The sequence below is a fragment of the Manacus candei genome, unplaced genomic scaffold, assembly GCF_025592945.1.
Source record: "Manacus candei isolate 608988 ecotype Guabito, Panama unplaced genomic scaffold, ASM2559294v1 h1tg000015l, whole genome shotgun sequence".
Classification (NCBI taxonomy): Eukaryota; Metazoa; Chordata; class Aves; order Passeriformes; family Pipridae; genus Manacus; species Manacus candei.
The window spans coordinates 10,168,993-10,188,425 of record NW_026138063.1 but is presented as its reverse complement, the minus strand read 5'-3'; the positions used below and the strand labels follow the sequence as shown (position 1 = coordinate 10,188,425).

The 19,433-nt window shown below is 43.5% G+C and overlaps 1 protein-coding gene across 1 annotated transcript in view; it reads left to right on the top strand.

The window, feature by feature from the left end:
- The first annotated feature begins 974 nt into the window (after positions 1-974).
- The window catches only part of PSMD1 (proteasome 26S subunit, non-ATPase 1), a 71,832-nt gene continuing 53,373 nt past the window's right edge, over positions 975-19,433 (top strand). Inside the window, exons 1-16 of the mRNA XM_051781621.1 lie at positions 975-1,123; positions 3,240-3,283; positions 4,301-4,374; positions 4,630-4,799; positions 5,629-5,834; positions 7,128-7,271; positions 8,091-8,317; positions 8,983-9,046; positions 10,783-10,911; positions 12,056-12,144; positions 12,754-12,832; positions 13,619-13,792; positions 14,770-14,881; positions 15,523-15,719; positions 16,249-16,344; positions 16,910-16,974. Coding sequence (XP_051637581.1) covers positions 1,108-1,123; positions 3,240-3,283; positions 4,301-4,374; positions 4,630-4,799; positions 5,629-5,834; positions 7,128-7,271; positions 8,091-8,317; positions 8,983-9,046; positions 10,783-10,911; positions 12,056-12,144; positions 12,754-12,832; positions 13,619-13,792; positions 14,770-14,881; positions 15,523-15,719; positions 16,249-16,344; positions 16,910-16,974 — 1,886 coding nt within the window. The 5' untranslated portion in view covers positions 975-1,107. The remainder of the gene's footprint in view (positions 1,124-3,239; positions 3,284-4,300; positions 4,375-4,629; positions 4,800-5,628; positions 5,835-7,127; positions 7,272-8,090; positions 8,318-8,982; positions 9,047-10,782; positions 10,912-12,055; positions 12,145-12,753; positions 12,833-13,618; positions 13,793-14,769; positions 14,882-15,522; positions 15,720-16,248; positions 16,345-16,909; positions 16,975-19,433) is intronic.

Genomic DNA, 19,433 nt, shown 5'->3' with positions numbered 1-19,433 from the left:
TTTCATTCACTGATGCCATCAGGGAATTCAAGCCCTCCAGAAGGCAGCACCATTGCTGTTGAGCTGGACTTTCCCTTTACAAATCCACCAGCCTGCATGTCCCATCTGTCTGTACCAGAACCAAGGCAGGAGCCAAAATAACTCCACGTTCCTCCACAACTGGGGCAACTTCAGGTCTGTGTCTGTGCAGATCTGGTCACTGCCCTGTGCTGTCAACTGATGGAAGGGGAAAGGGATTTAGTAGGGGGCTGTCAGACTCCTCTGTCCTTGTGCTTCCCTTTTCAAGGGAGAGATGGGGTTGGGTAAGGCCTTTCCCCATGGAAACACATTTAAGAAGAGTCAGAGGCGGCCGGCAAGAGGTGGTAAATCCATGAGGTAAAATCCCTGATCCCTGTGACGCCAAGGCACACGCTGTGCCCCCAGAGATGCCTCCTCATTGCGGGTGGCCTGTCCTGGCAGGGGGGCACAGCCGCTTCTCTGGGCACGGCGCGAACACGGGCACTGATGGGGTCCCCTGTGGGGACCCCACAGCTCCGGCCCCCTTCCCGGGCTGTGGGGTGTGGGCTGGGAGGGCTGAGCGCCCTCCCATGCCAAGTATCAGGAGTGGGCTGTGCGGGTGCCGTGTGGGCTCTGTGGGCTGTGCGGGTGCCGTGTGGGCTCTGTGGGCTGTGCGGGTGCCGTGTGGGCTCTGTGGGCTGTGCGGGTGCCGTGTGGGCTCTGTGGGCTGTGCGGGTGCCGTGTGGGCTCTGTGGGCTGTGCGGGTGCCGTGTGGGCTCTGTGGGCTGTGCGGGTGCCGTGTGCGCTCTGTGGGCTGTGCAGGGTCTCCGACGCTTCGTGCAGACCCCGCGCTGTCAGTGAAGGGCAGAGGGAGGCGCGAGGACCCCCGCGGCAGGGCTGCCCCACTTCCGCCTGCAGGTTTCCCCGCCGTCCCGCGCAGGCGATCGCCACGGGCACCTTTCCCGGTTGCAGCGCGGAGCCGCCGGAAGCGGCCCTGGGCGGCACTTCCGGGCCGGGCGGTGGCGGCACCGCGGCTGGGCCGGACCGGAGCGACTCCTTGGACCCCCCGCGCCCCCCGTGCCGCACCCCGACGGACAGCCCGGCGCCACCATGATCACCTCGGCCGGTGAGGCGGCGGCGCGCGGCCGCGTTTGCTCGCCGGGGTTTCGCTGAGTCAGGGCCGTGACTGGGCACCGCCGCGGTTCGGCGGGGCCGCCCCTCACGGGGCTCCCCCGGCCCGGGCACCCACGGGAGCCGCTCTGCGGTGCGGCACGGCCGTGACCTGCCGGTGCCTCACGAGGGCTCCGGTGCCCGTGCGGGTCCGGGCGGTGCGGGGGGGTGAGCAGGGGATGTGAGGGGAGGGCTCGGTGCTTCCAGGGGACACCGCGTGGGGGGTGTGAAACCGGGGGGCTCTCAGGGTCCACGGGAGGTGCGGCAGGGACTGAGAGAGGGAATGGGAAGGACTTCGGAGGAGTTCGGGAACGCAAATGCCTCGCGGAATAAATGTCAGTCCGGAGAGGCCGGGATAATGAGGCGAGTGAGGAAGGAGATGTTACCCACCGTGGGTCTGCTGAGAGCTCGAGAGTGTGAGAAAATACGGGAAGTATTTCCAAAAATACTCAGGCCAGGAATTAACACCTGTGTGGTTGTGGCTCTGCCGCAGGAACAGTGCAGAGGACAACAGTCCCCAAGTGCCTTTCTCTTTCTGAGCCCTTTGCTTTGTTTAACTCCTACTTTTAAGTAATGGGAAGTAGGAATTCATTTTGGAGGGGCTTTAAAAAATGTAAAAATGACATATTGAAGTGAGATGTGTAGGCAGTGTGTGAGAGAGATTGTTTCCTGCTGAAAGATCAGGAACGCAGGAGCTTATTTAAAATAAAAAATTTTTAAAAAATCACAAAAACCCTCAAAGCAAACGTTTGGAGTAGAGTTTCAGAAAGCAGCTGGAAGGAGCACTGTGGGCTGGGCTGCTGAACCTGCCTTCCCTACCCAGAAGCCCCATTGGTGCTCCTTCAGTTGCTGTTACTGATGGACCTGTGTCTCACCTGGTTTTTGAAAGATCTCTTTTTTTAAAAGATAATGGAGTCTCTGTGACCTTGATAGGCAAAGTGCATAACTGTGTTACTGTGAGAAGACTTTTCATACCATCAAACCTCATTCTGTGAAGCTTCACTAAAGCTTGGTCTTACTCCTCCTGTTCATATCTGACACAAAGGTCAGATTATTCCCTTCCCCCAGCTACCCTGTACCTGGACTCTGCACCTTTCCCAGATTTCCATAGACCAACCAGTTCCAAGCCTCCAGCCACCCTTCAGGAGCTGATTCCCAGAGCTCCCTGTTCTTCCTGCCCAGCTCTGAACTCCTGGGTTTGCTTGTGACTCTCACGAGATCGTGCCCAGCTCTGGACATGGGGCTGGGCTGGGATGTGGTGCCAAGGGGAGGGAAGGTGCCTCAGGGATCTGCCAAGAACTGCTCTCACACATCTGTGTGAGAGTTGTCTTCTCCTTCTCCCACTGCAACCAAGTGATATCATTGATCGTGTTTCATCTTAACCCTCTCTGCTGTTTGTATTCTCTCTTTGTACATTTTAGTTTGGACCTGCACATGATCATTTTAGATTTGTCAAGATCTTTTGAAAGCCCAGTTCAACCCATGGCCCTCCAGCCTTCCCAGTTTCACGTCTTAGATTTAGAAGGTCCTCAAGCTGTACAACAGATGAAAGATTTAAAGCACTGAACTGGGTTGGACTTTGATCAAATCCTCTTCTGACCCTTTCTGTTGCATCCTTGCAGTCTGACAGTGAAACCACCCAGAACCGTTCTTCAGATTAAGCTCCCCCAATATCTGTGAACCTCTCAGTCATGTCAGTTAAACAATATTTCTTTAGATGTTTGTACAAATGTTCTGGGACAGCATCAGGAGTCTTGTAAAAGTTATGAGGTGTGACATCTCTTATCCATGAGGCCTGCTGCCTTGGCATGAAAACATTCTCTGAGTTCTTGTCTAATATGTTTTCCTCTAAGAAGGATCATCTTTTATAAATAATGTGACTTTTCAGTTATAAATTCTGAACTATTTTACATCATGTTTATACAAACTTGAATCTGATTTTTGAAATTTGATACTGAAGATTTGAAACCAACAGTCCAGAAACAGCCTTGTTTTCTCTTCTGTTGGTTTTGAACTAAATAAGAAGCTCACTTTTGATAGAGTCCAAAACTGACTATGATCTTGCTTTGCAGCTGGAATTATCTCTCTTCTGGATGAAGAAGAGCCACAGCTCAAGGTAAGCTCTTACATCTGAGAGCAAACAGCAGCAAATGCATTATGTTGAGAGCTTAAAATCAAAAAGGAGTGGATCTTGATAATTAATGGTTGGACAGCAACAGGTGGGCATCAAATTGTATCCAGCCTGCAAGCTGAAAGAAAGGGCTTAAGTAGCAGGATAACAGATGGCAAACTTCCTTGTTTTGAACATGGATCAAAACAGAACTTCAAATGTAAAATCTCTGTTCATCAAAGCTCCCAGCTCTCTGATGGTGACGGTGCTTTGTTACTTAAAATTGTTCCAGAGATTGCATTTAGACTCTGTAAAATTCAAAGCTGAAGAACATCTAGAGTTTTTAGTGTAGTTTTAGCAATGTAGAACAAAATCACAGTTAAAGTTTTCACTTGGAAAAAAAAAATCACAGTACTAGTATGAAAAGAAAACAGCAGCAGAAACTTTACAGTGTCTAAAGCATATGAATCCACAGAACAGCAAACCCTCAGAAGGGTGTTGTGTTAATGGTTACCAGTTACTTGAACAGTTAAGGTGGCCTGTTTTAGGAGGGGAAGATGTACCCTGTAAGTTGGTAATCGACTAAATGATTTTTTTGGATAAGACAGAGGTGGTGCTGGGTCCAAATGAGCCCTGCTTTTACAAGTGGGTTGATTCCAGTCTGGATACTGTTTGCCTGCTAAAGTACTGTGTCCCTATAAATAAATAGAGTTGGCTGGCATGAAGCACACAAAGATTGTCACAAAGACTTTGAAAACTTTGCATTTCAAGAAATTTCACCTGTCAGTTGCTTTAGCCAGTCATTCATCACAGAGGGACCGTGGGAAGGAATGCCAGGGCTGCCTTACCTGTTAAATGAACAGCCCTTTATTTGGAAAGGACTTGCAAAGATCTTTTAAAATAGAATTTGCTGTTGAAATAGGTCAGTGTTTATGATATCCATCTTAGGGGGTACTTAATTTTTACTGGGGAAAGGTGGTAAATGCATTTTTAATGTAATAAAACTTTTTTTTTTTTTGGTAGGAGTTTGCTCTTCACAAGTTGAATGCTGTTGTCAATGACTTCTGGGCAGAAATCTCTGAGTCAGTGGACAAAATGTAAGAGAAAACACTTAATACTTTGGGGTGTGCTGCTTAAAAAGAACATGAGAGATAAAAAGTGGGTGTAGTTCTGTTTGCTTGACACTGGCTAGTACAGCATCTAGCTCCATATTTCCTGGAAAGCACTAAGGTGTGTGGATGTGAGGTTGGAGCTTCCAAAGATGGAAGTTTGGTCAAGCTTGTACTTGTGTGATGTTGCCTTAAAGAGATCTGAGTACACAGAGCTGATGTTCTTCTCTCTCGTCTCTGCAGTGAAGTTCTCTATGAAGACGAGGGCTTTCGGAGCCGGCAGTTTGCTGCTCTTGTGGCTTCTAAAGTGTTTTACCACCTGGGAGCTTTTGAGGAGTCTCTGAACTATGCCCTGGGAGCAGGTGACCTCTTCAATGTCAACGACAACTCGGAATATGTGGAGACCATCATTGGTAAGCAACTGTTGCTGTGAAAGAAAAGCTGTTACATTTCCAAAGCTACTGTAACTTTGAGGGCTTATTTGATTTAGCTGCTTTTCTCTATATCCCTCTTGCTGTCCTTGTGTTCATTTAAACTGATGCTGCAGCTGATTTTACCCATTTTATTTGTACTTTCTTTCTCCTGCTTTGCAATTCTGTAATGGAACTGACTTAGGAGTTATGGCATTTTTTCCCTATTCTTAACCTGTGTTTTATAGCGAATTCCTAGTAGAAAAATTGCTTTGGTTGTTTATTGTCCTTTCTGTCATTTGTGTGCTGATGTTATTATCAATTTCAGCATAACTTTGGAAAGAATTGACTAGTAGGCGTAGCTGCACACCTAACTGAGCAGGACAGTTGTTTTTATCCACCTTTAACCAGATAGCAAGTCAGCTTTTGAATGCATGTATAATTTGAATGCCTGTTAAAAGTCTAGTCTGCTGGTGTCACTTGTCTTATATAGGATTTGATGGACTAGGGCTAGCTCTCAGTCTCCCCAGCCAATGCCTACAGTGGAGCTAGGAAGTCTCCTACTGCTGTTTCCTCATTTAAGATATCGTGACACTTGAACAATGGTCATATCCTTGTTTTCATTTTTAAATGAGAGTTTGTTAGGAGATAAAAAGAATACCTTACACTACTATCTGTATATGACTACACAGGTAGTTCTTGTGCCTCACCTTTGTGAAGTTTCCCATATGCTCTATTTGCTGGTAGAACGGGTAAATAACTTCACCTGTAAAAAACTGCAAAACTCTGAGAAGTTGACTTTTCCCCCCATATTTGTTCATTACCTCTTCAGCAAAATGTATTGACCATTACACCAAGCAGTGTGTGGAGAATGCAGAGCTGCCGGAAGGGGAGAAGAAACCCGTGGATGAGAGGCTGGAAGGGATAGTGAACAAAATGTTCCAGCGGTGCCTGGATGACCACAAGTACAAGCAGGCCATTGGCATTGCCCTGGAGACCCGCAGGCTGGACGTCTTCGAGAAAACCATCCTCGAGTCGGTACGTACCAGGGACAGAGGCGCCTGTGGCTAGGCCAGGTATGGATCTGGAAGTGAAGTGCAAGATCCATGTTGCTGTGGAACTTGCCCTGTTTTGTATGAACAGAATAAAAGATAAAACTCAGAGATGTTCAGTTCAGCATGGTCATGGAAGGCAGAGCCACTCAGGGCTGTCAAGTAGAGAGAGACTCCTTACCTTTAAGAAATCCTTGAGCTACAAGTTGCTGAGAGAATATTCCCAGGAAGCTTGGTTGTATACCCTCTTCTTAAGGTATTCCTTGTCAGCTACTGGCAGAGATATGATACTGGACTAGGCAGACCTGGCATAATGTAAGAACAGCTCTTTTATTTAGTTGTACCTGTCATCTGCTGTAATTCACTGTGGGAAGGGATCCTTAGGGCTGGGTAAGTGATTGATTAATGGCAAGCAAAACAAAAAATTTCAAGTAGTTGGATGAGCTGCTCTAATCTTCAGTAAGTGGCTGTGTGCAGTTTTGGCTTTCCCTGACTCCAAGGAAGAACAGCCTGACTTTAACGTCTTCCACTGAGGTTTTAAGGTAAGTCATGCTACTGTCAGTGGCAGTAAGAGAAGCACACCTGTAGTCATTTGCAGCAGCTTAGCAGTTGTGTACTGTCTTGTTATGCTGCAGTGTCTTGGTCATATACCAGACACTGAGTTTAAATCCTTTAAATTTTACCATTTTTCAGTTTACAGCTTTCCCATATGTTTGGGTGTCTGCCATTTCCATATATGAGAATGATAATCACAAGGCATTCATCTTGCTTTCTCTATTCTCTTCATTGTCCTATGCATTTACTAACTTAACTGCCCATTATAAATCCCTCATTTTGAATTACCTTTCTGGAGTCCAGTAACCAAATCCGTTTCAGGCTCCAGCAAGAAATAAGTGTGTTGGGGATCTTTTCTTGGTGCGTGGTTTGTTTTGCTGGTGTTTTATGTTAGTGCAGTGAATCTCACTGCATTCAAAACTGAGTGTTAGAACAAGAAGGGTGAAGAAGGGGAAGTAGATGTTAAACTTTTAAATTAATCTTTTGCATGTTTTGGCTGCTGAATTAAATATTGGTCCTGTATGTTTTTAGCAGTGTTTTTTCTTTAAACTGCAATACACCTGCATATAATGTTTTCTGAAAATGGGAGAAGAAACTGTGAAGATTTATATGCATATGTGTTGTCTCTGCTTTATAAAATAGAAAAAGGGGTAGCTTTGTTTTAGTTTCTAAATCCTGCTTGTCAGTCCAAACCCAGACTTGATATCCCTGAATTTTATTTCAGAATGATGTTCCTGGGATGCTGGCCTACAGCTTGAAGCTCTGCATGTCCCTGATGCAGAATAAACAGTTCCGTAATAAAGTCTTGAGGGTTCTGGTTAAAATCTACATGAACCTGGAGAAACCAGACTTCATCAATGTGTGCCAGGTAAACTTCTCAGACTTGTGTTTAAAGATAATAGAAAGTAACTCTTCTGTAGATGTATTTGACTTGGAATTTACTTGCTCTCTGTTTTTTGTTCAGTTAAATTAAATATCATGTAGTGGTTTTGTGCTTCCAACATATATCAAAGGGAGACCAAGGTGAAAAAGAGATGTAAATATTGCACATTTGGTCAATTTATGGGGAATGTGTTCAAAGGCAGTTTGAGGACATAGACAACTCTGACAGAATATTTTAAGCCGATGTACAGAGTATCAGATGGTAGGTTCACAGCTTGGAATTTTATTTATTCCTCCCAAGAACATTTCCAGTACTTTGTTTTTTTGGTAAACCATTGTCTGAGAGTGTTTAGACAAACAGTTATGAAGTTTCTCAGGTGTTCTCAGGTCTTTGCCAATCTTGCTATGTGCATGTGACTCAGCCACACTCAACCTGTTTCATTTTATTGGAGACATCCCTACAAAATGACTGATGCTTCTTCAATGTGATTTTGAAATTTGCATTTAGTAGAACAACACTGGTCAGTTTTCAAAGATAAAACTGCAGAAATAGGAAGGTTTGAATGATGTGTCTTGAATTTGTAGTATTTGGTCTTGTTTTTCAACTGACCTATGAAAACTCTTCAAAATTTTCTATTGTCTCCTATAAGAGAGAAGTTTTCTTTCTTTGAAGGGGTGTTCTGTGGAAGCAGCAGATGAGGGATTTGGAGTGTGGCCTTGGGTGCTGTTGCTTTTTCATTCTGAAATATCTAATGTCTCCTGAATTTTATTTTTTTTTTGTTGCTCTTCCCTTTCTCCTACTCAGTGCCTGATATTCCTGGATGACCCACAGGCTGTGAGCGACATCTTGGAAAAGCTGGTGAAGGATGACAACCTTCTCATGGCCTACCAGATTTGCTTTGATCTGTATGAAAGTGCTAGCCAGCAGTTCCTGTCCTCTGTCATCCAGAATCTCCGCACAGTTGGCACTCCCATTGCCTCCGTGCCTGGATCCACCAACACCGGCACCATCCCTGGGTCGGAGAAAGACAGGTGGGGAGATTGTCTGTATCCAACCTGATCCCTGCACTGTCTTTGATAGTGTGTGATGGAGAATCCTGCCTGGATCAAGGCTGGTTAAATAAAAGGTTTTATGCAGCTGTGAGGAAGTGGATATAAATGCTTTTGAATCACTGACACGGGCATAGCAAGCATTTTCCTCCCTTTTCCAGTGAAATAAAGGCACAGAGTAATTTATGTCAGCCTGTGAAGCATTAGAACAAGTTGCTAACGACAGCTTAGTATGCTTCATTTCCCTGCCAGCACTGTAGGATCCATGTTAATAGTGACGAGCTCAGAGCTTCTGGACGAGGCTGTAATTATCCTTGCTGCCTCCTTTGTTGACCTTGTTTTCTCACCTGTCTCTGCTTCTTCGTTCCCTACAAGCATCTCTATTTTTGTTATCTCTATGTATGGAATAATAGAGTAGGATTTTCCAGGCCTTTGTCTTCAAGTTCCCCAAAAATTGAACTGGGAGGAGTTTTCTGTTCAGCAGCGACCTCCAGACAGTCAACCCTTGTCCTGTCAGAGTCCTGTTTCCAGCCATGATCTCCAAATCCCAGGCTACTCTTTCAGGACAGTGTTCAGCTGTAATTATAGTTCCTGATGAGTTACAAGTGATGAACTGGGTTGCATTTCTCATTTTTGTTTTATTTCAGTGATACTATGGAAGCAGAAGAGAAGCCAGGAAGCACTTGTGCAGCAGGGAAGTGTGCGGAAATTGTAAGTGCCATTTCCAAAGTACATTCCTTGCTTAATTTTTCTTATGTGTTCTCTTTGAATCCCAAGGGTTGCTGAATTGGTTTGGCTAATAAAGAGTGGACTTCCTTTTCTGTCTTGCTTGGAGACAAGGTGACAGATAATCTCTGAGAACCCAATATCTGACAGTCCAGCAGTTCAGATACTGAAAGCTGGGCAAGAGTGGGAAATGGGCAGAGTTCAGTGGGAATTACTGAGATCTGAAAAAGGGGACAGAAGGATCTGGCTCATGTGTTTGCTTTCTGCTGATATTTCATTCCAAAATTCATTCATTCCAAAAGAAAAGGCCTGAAATTTAACTGCTGCTGAGAACTTTAGGAAGTGAATTAGCTCGATGAGTTTTTTTCCTTCGCCTTCAGAAATCCAGCTGTAGTTCTGGCTGGATACAACTGATGCTGTTCTGCAGGAATGGCAGGAGGGGATGCTGATGTAACATAGTTTCTTGTCCATGAAGTGGTAAAGTTGCCTCTGGCCTCTGTGGTGCTGGGCCATTTGGTTGCAGTATTTTTGTTGAGTTTCTTTGGAGAAACTCAAAGTATTGGAGAAAGTGAGTTCACTTTTAACATGCACATGTGGTTGCATTTCAGCATGTAGAATAGCTAATGCAGTTCTGACACTTCCAATGCTGAGGAAAATAAATGCTACTAGAGAGGAAAGTAGAACTCAAGACAAGGGGTTTTTTCCTTCTTTTTCCCTGTGGTGCATGTTTGCAAACGAGACTTGGGAATCTTTGAGAGATTCTTGCAGATCACCTAAAAATTAATTAAGGGCAAACAGAAGTGTTTTCTTCAAATTATATTTCCCAAGGAGAATAAAAGGGGTTGAATTTCTTGCCTCATCAAGGAACCCGTAAAACAGTGCTTTCAGGCAGGATCAATTTCTGCTGCATTGGCTTTGCTGACTGTGCCAAAGGACAAGGACACAAAAACGATCTGTGTGGTCAGAAATATTCTTGAGCTTAATCTTCCATAATTCAGAATGCTGACTACAAAGAAATAATTGAGGGAATTAGTTTAAGGGCTGAACTACTTATGCTTGGCTGGTCTCTGACCAGCTAATGTCAGTACAAAGAGCTGTGGTGTACTTTTCACCCTGCTCAGGAACTTCAGTTTCCACAGATTAATTTCCAACTGTTCCATCATGAGGAAGGAGGAGACTTTCTCTAAGAGCTGTTGAAGATTGATGTATTAGAGATTCCTCCTAATTCTAGTAGCTATTGTTCTAAATGAAGCCTGTAGCTCACAAGAATGATGCTGCAGCTCCTTGCAGACCCTGACTAAAGGGTCATGCAAAGTGTTGTAGCTTTGTGGCCCTCTCCACTAAAGCTTCCATGGAAATATAGGTTCACATTTGTGAAAGAGGTTGCCTTTTGCAGGAGACTCATTGTGTCTGTAAGGCCAAACAGCAGCTTGGAGAATGTCAGATGTCACTCATATCCTTTTGCTTCCAATGACAGAACACATTTCTTTTTGGAGAGTCTCTTTTCCCACCTGCACTGTTGTGTACAGAGGGACTTGATTATCTACGAGGTTTGGGCTAATGCCTCAAGGACAGAAACATCTTTTTAGACCTAAAACCTGACAGATTTTGGAACACGGTGATGAGAACATACCAGACTGACCTCTCATGAATTGTTTTTTAAAAGACCTGTAGTTGGGTCTCATGGATTTTTTTTTTCTTCTTTTTGCTTGTATGTGAAGAATCCAGAGCCTAAGGACCAGATCTCAAAAATGATTAAAATTTTAAGTGGGGAAATGGCCATTGAGTTACATCTGCAGTTTTTAATACGAAACAACAATACAGACCTCATGATCCTCAAAAACACAAAGGTAAGAGGCTTTGTCTTGCATTCATCCTGTGTTTGTTTTGACCATGTTACTGTTATTTTACAACATTGTCTTATGTTTTAGCACGACCTCCTTGGGTTTTGTGGATACAAATATGTGTTTTAGTCATTTTAAACTTGAATTTGTGAGGCTGAAGAGCTGGTTGCACCCAAAGAAAGCCATATAATCAGATTGTTTCAGCTTACAGCTAGTATGACCTAATGACAGGCTGCTATTAGCATGTTGATTTTTTAAAATTTATTTTTCTGATAGAAACTAATCTTTTCCTCACCACTTTTTTTGGTGGGTTCATTTTTCATCCGTTCAGTAAGATGGGCAAAACTCACTTTCCAACTCCGTGTCTGATCCATTGCAAATGCTGCTGGTTGGGAGGAAAGGGAGGGAGTCAGCCAGGACTGTAAGTTACAGGTATCTTGGTTGAGGTGTTACGTGGGCTTAAACCTACAGCTTGGCTAAAAGAATTCTGGTATGGGCTAAGAGACCAATTTTTCCATGTTGGAGACAAAACCGGTCAGATACTGTAATGTAGGCAGTGCTAGTGAATTGAGTAACTGATTTAGTTTTGGAAGATGTTACTCAAGGGTGGGATAATGAAAACTTACAGGTAAATTAGATTCTCTTAATCTAAATGATTATTAGAAACCATAGGAGAAGTTTTTTATATGTGAAATAAGATGCACATCATCGGTAACAGTGTTGGGGGTTGCTTGTTAGTGTGTTCATCTATTTCGGGAGGCACTTCAAACGTATTGGAAAATCTTTTCCATCTACTGGTTAAGTGCTCAGGAGTGATCATACACAGTGTTCTGGGAATGGCTTGAAAACATCAGCAGCACACTCTGCAGTGCTCAGTTCTGGGAAACAGAAAGGGGGGGTTCTCCGGTTAAGTTGCAATTGAAATAATCACATCTCTGACAGAAACTCATAGAAAGGATTGTTTTGCATGGGAAGGATGGGTTGAGGATATATTAAAGTGCATTAACAATCTATTAACTGATTAAAGGGAAATTGCTGGTTAAATTGAGGGTCATTGCAATCCATTTTTCTGGTGTACTGGCAGGCATGTTAAGCGACCTGGAGCATATCTTTTGCTGACTGGTAATACTGATTGTTCTTGTTCTTTCAGGATGCAGTGCGGAATTCCGTGTGTCATACAGCAACTGTTATAGCAAACTCCTTTATGCATTGTGGGACAACCAGTGACCAGTTCCTTAGGTAAATCTATGGCAAGGAAGCTCCAGTGTCATTTAGAGGTGTTTGGACAACATTGTTGCCCTGCTTAATTTGATGCTTCCAAAGCTGGGACTGCAGAAGTCTAATGTTCTTAGAGAATTGTTTCTTTTTCTCTGTACTCACAAACTGACTTTATTGGACTGCTAACCATATGAACAGTTGGAGGGTGGAGATCTGGAACTTCTTTCTGTTTACCAACTGGAGAATTTCTGAGATCATGTGTCTTTTTTTGGTAGAGACTGACAGTGCTGAATGACTCTTGGAAGGGAAATATCGGGGCTGACCTTACAAGGGACTTGAGGAAAGCTCCAGAAACTGCTACAGTTTCTCTCAGAGAGTTGGGCTGCCTATTGAGCAGTTGTTCTCCATGCCATCAATATCACTCATATCTAGAAGCTTGACTAAAACCAGGCAAAAATCAGAGCTGATGAAGGGGAGAGAGGTATAAAGTGGGGATGTGATTAACCCACTTTCCTTCTGGAGCTACTTTCTGATTTGAAAGCAGGCATCAGTGCTCTGAAACCCTGCTTACAGGATGAGGAACAGGCTGTGTGAAAAACTCTGTATAACCTTTCTCTTTTCACCTTCTAGAGACAATTTGGAGTGGCTGGCCAGGGCCACTAACTGGGCTAAGTTTACTGCTACTGCCAGCTTGGGTGTTATACACAAGGTAACCCTGCATTCAGTTCTCTCTGCTCAGTATAAATACTTGACTTGTGAACACTGAAAATGTGGAAATGGGGATTCTGAACGGTGCCTTCAGTGTACGTGGCACAGCAATAACATGTTTTGAGTCTTTGCACTAAAAATCTGTGCTTATATTATTTCATCTGATATCCAAATATAATTTATGGCTTGTTTTGTCGAGAATCAAAAAGGTGTAGGATAACATGGCTCAAGGAGAGAGTCTTATTCCTAGCTCTTCTCTTCTTTTGTGAGTTGAAAGATTCAGTAGTTTCTTGCTATTAAAATTGCATTTATGTATTTCTTAAGTTTTTTGGGGGATTTTGGGACATACCAAAGTCTTTACTGCAGTAAGCTTCACTAAGGTTGAATGGTGACCCAAGTAGTGGTCATTTGCTTCAAAATGATTCACAGAGAGGGTATATTTAAAGCATTTTTGAAATAATAAGAAGTCTTTGTAATTGTTTTGTGTGCCTCAGCCCTCATTAAAGTGCCCTAGTGAATGAATTGGTGTAGCTTCAGGCCCAGTGTGTCCTGGTTTAGACCAGTGACCAAGTGATTGGTGAATACTCGTGTACTGTGGTTACTGGCAGTCCAGTACAGAGGGATTCTTTGCTGATTGTTCAGCACTGAAACACTGATTCTTGTGGAGAAAGTAATGGCTACAACACGTTTTCTCCTGATGTGTTTAGATATTATCGTGAAGTGTTTGCCTCAGCTGTTTTTTTCACCTTTCACTTCCCATTGTCTTTCCTTCCTACTGGACATACAGGGTCATGAGAAAGAAGCATTACAGCTAATGGCAACTTACCTGCCCAAGGACACCTCTCCAGGGTCAGCCTACCAGGAAGGTGGAGGTCTCTATGCCTTGGGTCTCATCCATGCTAACCATGGTGGGGACATCATTGACTACTTGCTGAACCAGCTGAAGAATGCCAGTAATGATGTATGTACCAGGTTCAGTAATGAGCCTTTGTTTTGTTGGGAACGTGCACAAGGGTGCTGGCTGGTTTAGAAATGGGGAGTAGAGGTAATTAAGACCGTGTTAGTAATGTGGTACTTAGACCTTCTCTGAGCCTTAAAGATTGGATTGGATTAAAGGATGGTTTTCACAACCTATTACTTGATGTTTAGGAAAGATTTCTAGGAAATTCTTATATATTTGACAGTGACTGTAACTTCATCATATTTACTACTTATTATATGTACTTTGTTTTGCTAGTGGACCTGCAGTATTCGGGCGCTTTTACTGCTTAAGGCTTAGCTGTCCAGGAAATAAGCCACAAAATGTTTCTGCTGCCCTGCAGTTTTAATGCATCTTGTACAATAAGTGTTTTACTTCACCACTTGACTGTTTGTAGACTTCTGCAAAAAATATCTTTTTAAGTTGGGAATAGATCATTGTCCCAGCATGTTCCCTTCTTCTCTTTGTGGAATTTCGAATTACTTTTTTTTAAATTCTGTGAACAAATCCCTCTTGTCTTATTGCAAATGTACTGCCTTTCCTGTATCCGTTGTTGGAACAAAAGAGGTTATAGACTGTTTAAGTGGGTGCTGATTTACCTTTCTACTTAAAAGCTATAACTAGCCAGCTGTTTTTACACATGGCACAGATTTATGGCTTTACATAAATCACTCAGTGGGAAAAAAGACCTTGAAGTTACTAGAAGGTCTCCAGTGCTATGTGTAAAGTTTGTGATACTCGTTTATGGGCTTTTGAACCTCTGTTTCTATTCTATTTTCTGCCTCTTTCATGGGACCTACTGCTTAAAACAGTGAAAGTGGTATTTATAGCAGGTCAAGAGATCAGTTTGGGTGGCGTGGGGATGAAAGTTTGCAGCAGTAAATGGAAAGATGTCTACTTCAGCTGAAGCCATATTGCTCCCTGTTGTGTGATGACTGAACTTGCATATGCTTCTCTAGATTGTGCGACACGGTGGCAGCCTGGGTCTGGGTCTGGCTGCCATGGGGACAGCACGTCAAGATGTGTATGATTTGCTGAAAACAAATCTATACCAGGATGATGCAGTGACAGGTAAATGTTCTGCTTTCAAAGCAAATAACCATCTGAGGCCTTATCAGGCATCTGGGTCTTTTTGGTGGTGGTTTTTTCCTCCCCCCACCCTGGTTTTCTGCTAGCAACATAGATTGTTTCTAGCTGTGTTTTATTTACTAACCTTTTCCTGATCAGCATGGTTCTTTAGTTATGTGTCAGTCATGTTCAGAGGTCCTGTCAGGACTGGTCTGTGGCACTACGCCCAGTATTGATAAGACATGCTAGGTCTTTAAGCGGTCCATTACTTTGCTCTATTCTTTCCTTTGTCACATGCTTTTTATTTAGTGTGCCTGATCTCCAGAGCCATGTGCTTTTTTTGGGCTGAGAGACAGGCTTGGAGAAGCTTGTGGCAGCTAGTATTGCACTGGTAGGGACTCACAGGAAAATGATCTCAGCATCTCTTGGCCCAAGTAAGAGATAATTGAACTCGGTAGGGAAGAGCACTAAATTGTGGCTGGCAGGTCATTACAAGCACATTTGGCTGTGAATAATGGAGTTACTGGGCAAGGTGGTGTCCAGAAGCAATTGGTTGACCTACATCTTGTGGTTCTCTAGATCCAAAATTTGCTACTTTTGGGAACAGAGTTGGTTTGATTTTTTTGCTTTTCTGTGCTTTGCAGGTGAGGCAGCTGGCCTGGCACTCGGGTTGGTTATGTTGGGATCTAAAAATGCCCAGGCTATTGAGGACATGGTCGGCTATGCACAGGAAACCCAGCATGAAAAGATCCTGCGAGGCCTCGCCGTTGGGATTGCTCTGGTCATGTACGGGAGGATGGAGGAGGCAGATGCTCTCATTGAGAGTCTCTGCAGAGATAAGGTGGGACTCAATCACTGAATCTTTGTTACATCTTTCTCTCCATTTGTGAAATCTCCAGCTACAGTGAGTTGGCTGTTTTGAGCTTTAGAAGTTCATACGTAAGTCTGAAGTGGGGCTGTTTCACAAGTTGCTTCACTTTGATGAAAAATACAAGAACAACGGAGCCTATTTGTGTATTTCTTTAGCCTCATGCTTGGTCTTCATCGTGCTGTGAGCAGCAGCAAGGAGACATAATGGTTAAAAACAGATGAGGGTTGCTGTGGGTGGCTCTAGGAGTGGTCAACAGCAGATAGCAAGTAAAAAGCAGAATGACACAACTGCCATATACTCCTTGGCAGCCTGTGGCACAGTACCCCTGAAACTGATGACAACTCTGCTTTGATGACTGTCCCTTTACTCATCCCAGATAAACAATTAAGCAGTGATGCTACCTGTTTGCAGATTCCAGGCCCAAGAGTAGAACAGATTTAAGGTCAGAATTACTGTCACCGTTTGGATGGATGTTAAATATCGATGCTTTCTCTTCCAGGATCCGATTCTCCGTCGTTCTGGCATGTACACTGTAGCTATGGCATACTGTGGCTCGGGGAACAACAAGGCCATCAGACGCCTACTGCATGTGGCTGTAAGTACTGAGGGCTTAGGAGCACATAGGGAGAAATTTGTGGTGAGAAAGTAAGCACGTCACTTTGACAGGCTTTGTGTCTGCAGTGTTAATATTCTGGTCTAGATCAGAGATTGGGAAGTGATGAAAACTTTTCATAGTACAATGACTAAAAGAAAGCTTTTCATAGTACTATGAGTAGACCTAACAGGGCCTTCCAACATTAGGGCAAGTAGACTTTCAGCAAGAGAATATTCAGCCTAGTATCACAGAAAAGGAACCTATTAAAATAATAAAACATGAACCTAAAGCAGTTGGTAACAGGCTTGCGGTGAATAGTCTGTGTAATGATGGGCTGGAGAAAAATACAATTTAATCTGTAAAAGATGAGGTCTGTCTGCTCTTTGATCAGCTTACAGTCAGTGTGTGAACAAGAATGAGGCTGTTGCAGCTAAGGCTGTACATGATTGTTAACTAACTTTCTCTGTAATCCTTTTTTCTCGAATAACTGCCACCTGACCTGAAATGTTGCAGAGTCCTCAAGTGTTATAACTATATTGTGAATGTCCTGTTTTCCCTTTTGTAGGTGAGTGATGTGAATGATGACGTGAGGCGGGCAGCTGTGGAGTCACTTGGTTTCATTCTGTTCAGGTACAGTATCTTCCTTGGTCACTTCTACAGCCTTCAGTTTGGTGTCTGTTACTTCTTCAGGAAATGTGTGCTACTGCTTTCATAAAATGACTCAATTGCTAACTGATTGAGTGTTGAAAAGTTAAAAAACTGAGAGAGAATAAAACTTGGTTCAGAATTAGAAGCCTTCCTTAATGTTCAGCAGATGCTTAATGAGTCTTTCTGTTGGTTTCCAGATTTATGGCTTAATTGTCTGAACAGAGTTAGATGAAGCTGACAAATAGAATGAAAAATTAATATTTATAGGATTGAGAGTTAATGAAGAATTAAATATATCATGCTTGTGCCAGGCCTCTTGAAGGCAGCAGTACTCAGACAAATATATCTGCCTGATGGCCATCTAAAATGTTCCTGGAGGTTGTGACTTCAGGTAAAAAAACCTGAAGAAGGACATTGAAATAGATTTTGGTTTTTAAGTTTCCACTGGTAAACCCTGACAGGTTACTGGGATTACATTGGAATGTGAGCCCATCATGAATCAGTCACAATGTTTGCTTTGGTTCTCTAAAGTGAAATCTGTTGCTGAAGTAGTATTTTGTACTGCTGTACAGTTCCCTAGCTAAGGGGCATTTGAGGTGGATTTTTTGGGTTTTTTAATTAGGTTGGGGAATTGGAAGGCTCCCCAAGGACTACACCTTCATCTGTTAATACAGTAATCTGTGTAATCCGAGCACTGAGCCAAACTGCAGCCTTTGAGGGTGTCTGAGAAGAGGTGGTGCATCCTTGGGTCCACACTTGTAATTTAAGAATCTGTGTTCACATCTCTGTGTTAGTGGCTGTCCTTAAAAGCAGGATGAGAGGTTCTTAAAGATGGGATTAAAAATCTGGGCTACTGATGTGAGAGGTCAATTTGTCATTTACCATTTGTTCCTCATGTAGAAGTGACTCTGTATCATCCCATTTTATCTGAAGGATAATCTGGCAGCAATGGGATGTGGTTTACAAACAGGATGGATTCTCTCTGTGGGCAGCAGGCGTCTCCCCAGCGCTTCTGCTCTGTTGTTTCCGATGAGCACAGCTTGTTCTGGGCTACACAGCAACCTCTGCCTCTCCTGAAGCCAAGGGGTCTGTTTAACTGACTTCTGCATCTGTGTACAGAATGAAAATTCCATGCAGGCCTTCCATAGTTTCAGGCATCTTTTTTCCAAACAGGTTGTGACAAAGCCCTTTTGATCTCAGATTTCAGTATAATTTTTCTTTTCAACAAATGAAAACCATAGTTGGACATCAGTAACTCCTACCAAAATGAGAAGGTTTCAAGGCTCTGAGCTAAACCATTTACCGTGTGCTGGCATCTGGTTGGAGCAACATAGTTCAGGACATATTCTCTCCATATCCAGCAATGAGAAAATGAGGAAAATGAGTGCCATCATCTTTGACTCTTTCACCTGCTCTGCAGTGGTTAAGATATTATCCTACCTCTTCCCTTCCCTTTCTGGAGAGGTGCAGTCCAACACCTACCTGTACAGTAGGGAGGAGCATTTCCTTGTGAATTCCAGTGCCCACCTTACTTGGTAGCCAAGGACTAAAACTTTTTAGCTGATTATTACTGGCAAAAGGTTTGGGTCAGGCTGTTGTAGTTGCCAACACTTTTCACTCGATGACTTTCACAGCATACATGATGAGTTGTTTGCTTTAAGACACTGCTCTGGAGGGAGCCCTTGGCTTGTCTAGCTCAGACCCCTGCATTCCCATGCAATGATGGAAGGGATTTTCTACTCAGAGCACCCCTGGCATTACTCTCTCTAGTTGTAAACCAAAAACTGTATTTCAGTTCCTGGAAAGAAGTGTCTGTCTGCGTAGGGATCTGGGTGCTGGTTTTACAGTCACCTTTCCTGTTTGCTGAAACTGCAAGTTGGTACTAACTGTGCTCTGGTCCAGCTCAACACTGCAGGTGTGCAGAGACATAAAGTGATTGTGAGTCAGATTTCATTACTGAAGTGACACTTCTTTCTTAGTACTGTTGTTTGTTGAAGTCTAACTGCATTTGCTTGTCTTAAAGGCCACTAATACAGCATTGAATACTGTCAGCAGTCAGTTATTTGTCAGCTGCTGGGTATACAAAGCTTTTGAATGAAGTGGTTTGTGATGGGAGGTGAGCAGGTCTGTGACGCAGTGGGCTAAGCCCCAGAAATTAATCTTCTTGTAGATGAAGAAACATGACTGGAGCTCCTGTGAGAAGAGTTCTCATTGAATTCCTTGTATGTGGTTACAGAAAGGGAACTGTGAAGTCAGGATTGAAATAAGAGAATAAATTTGTTTAATGCATTCTAAGTTTTTCTTTGGGAATTCATGGCATTAGTGCAGGGTTGAACATGCTGGAGCTGTGAGTTCATCTGCTGGGTTGTACACTACAGCAGCAGGAGTAGCTCAGACTTGTCCTTCTGTCTGTTCCTCCTATAGGAATAATAAAATCCATG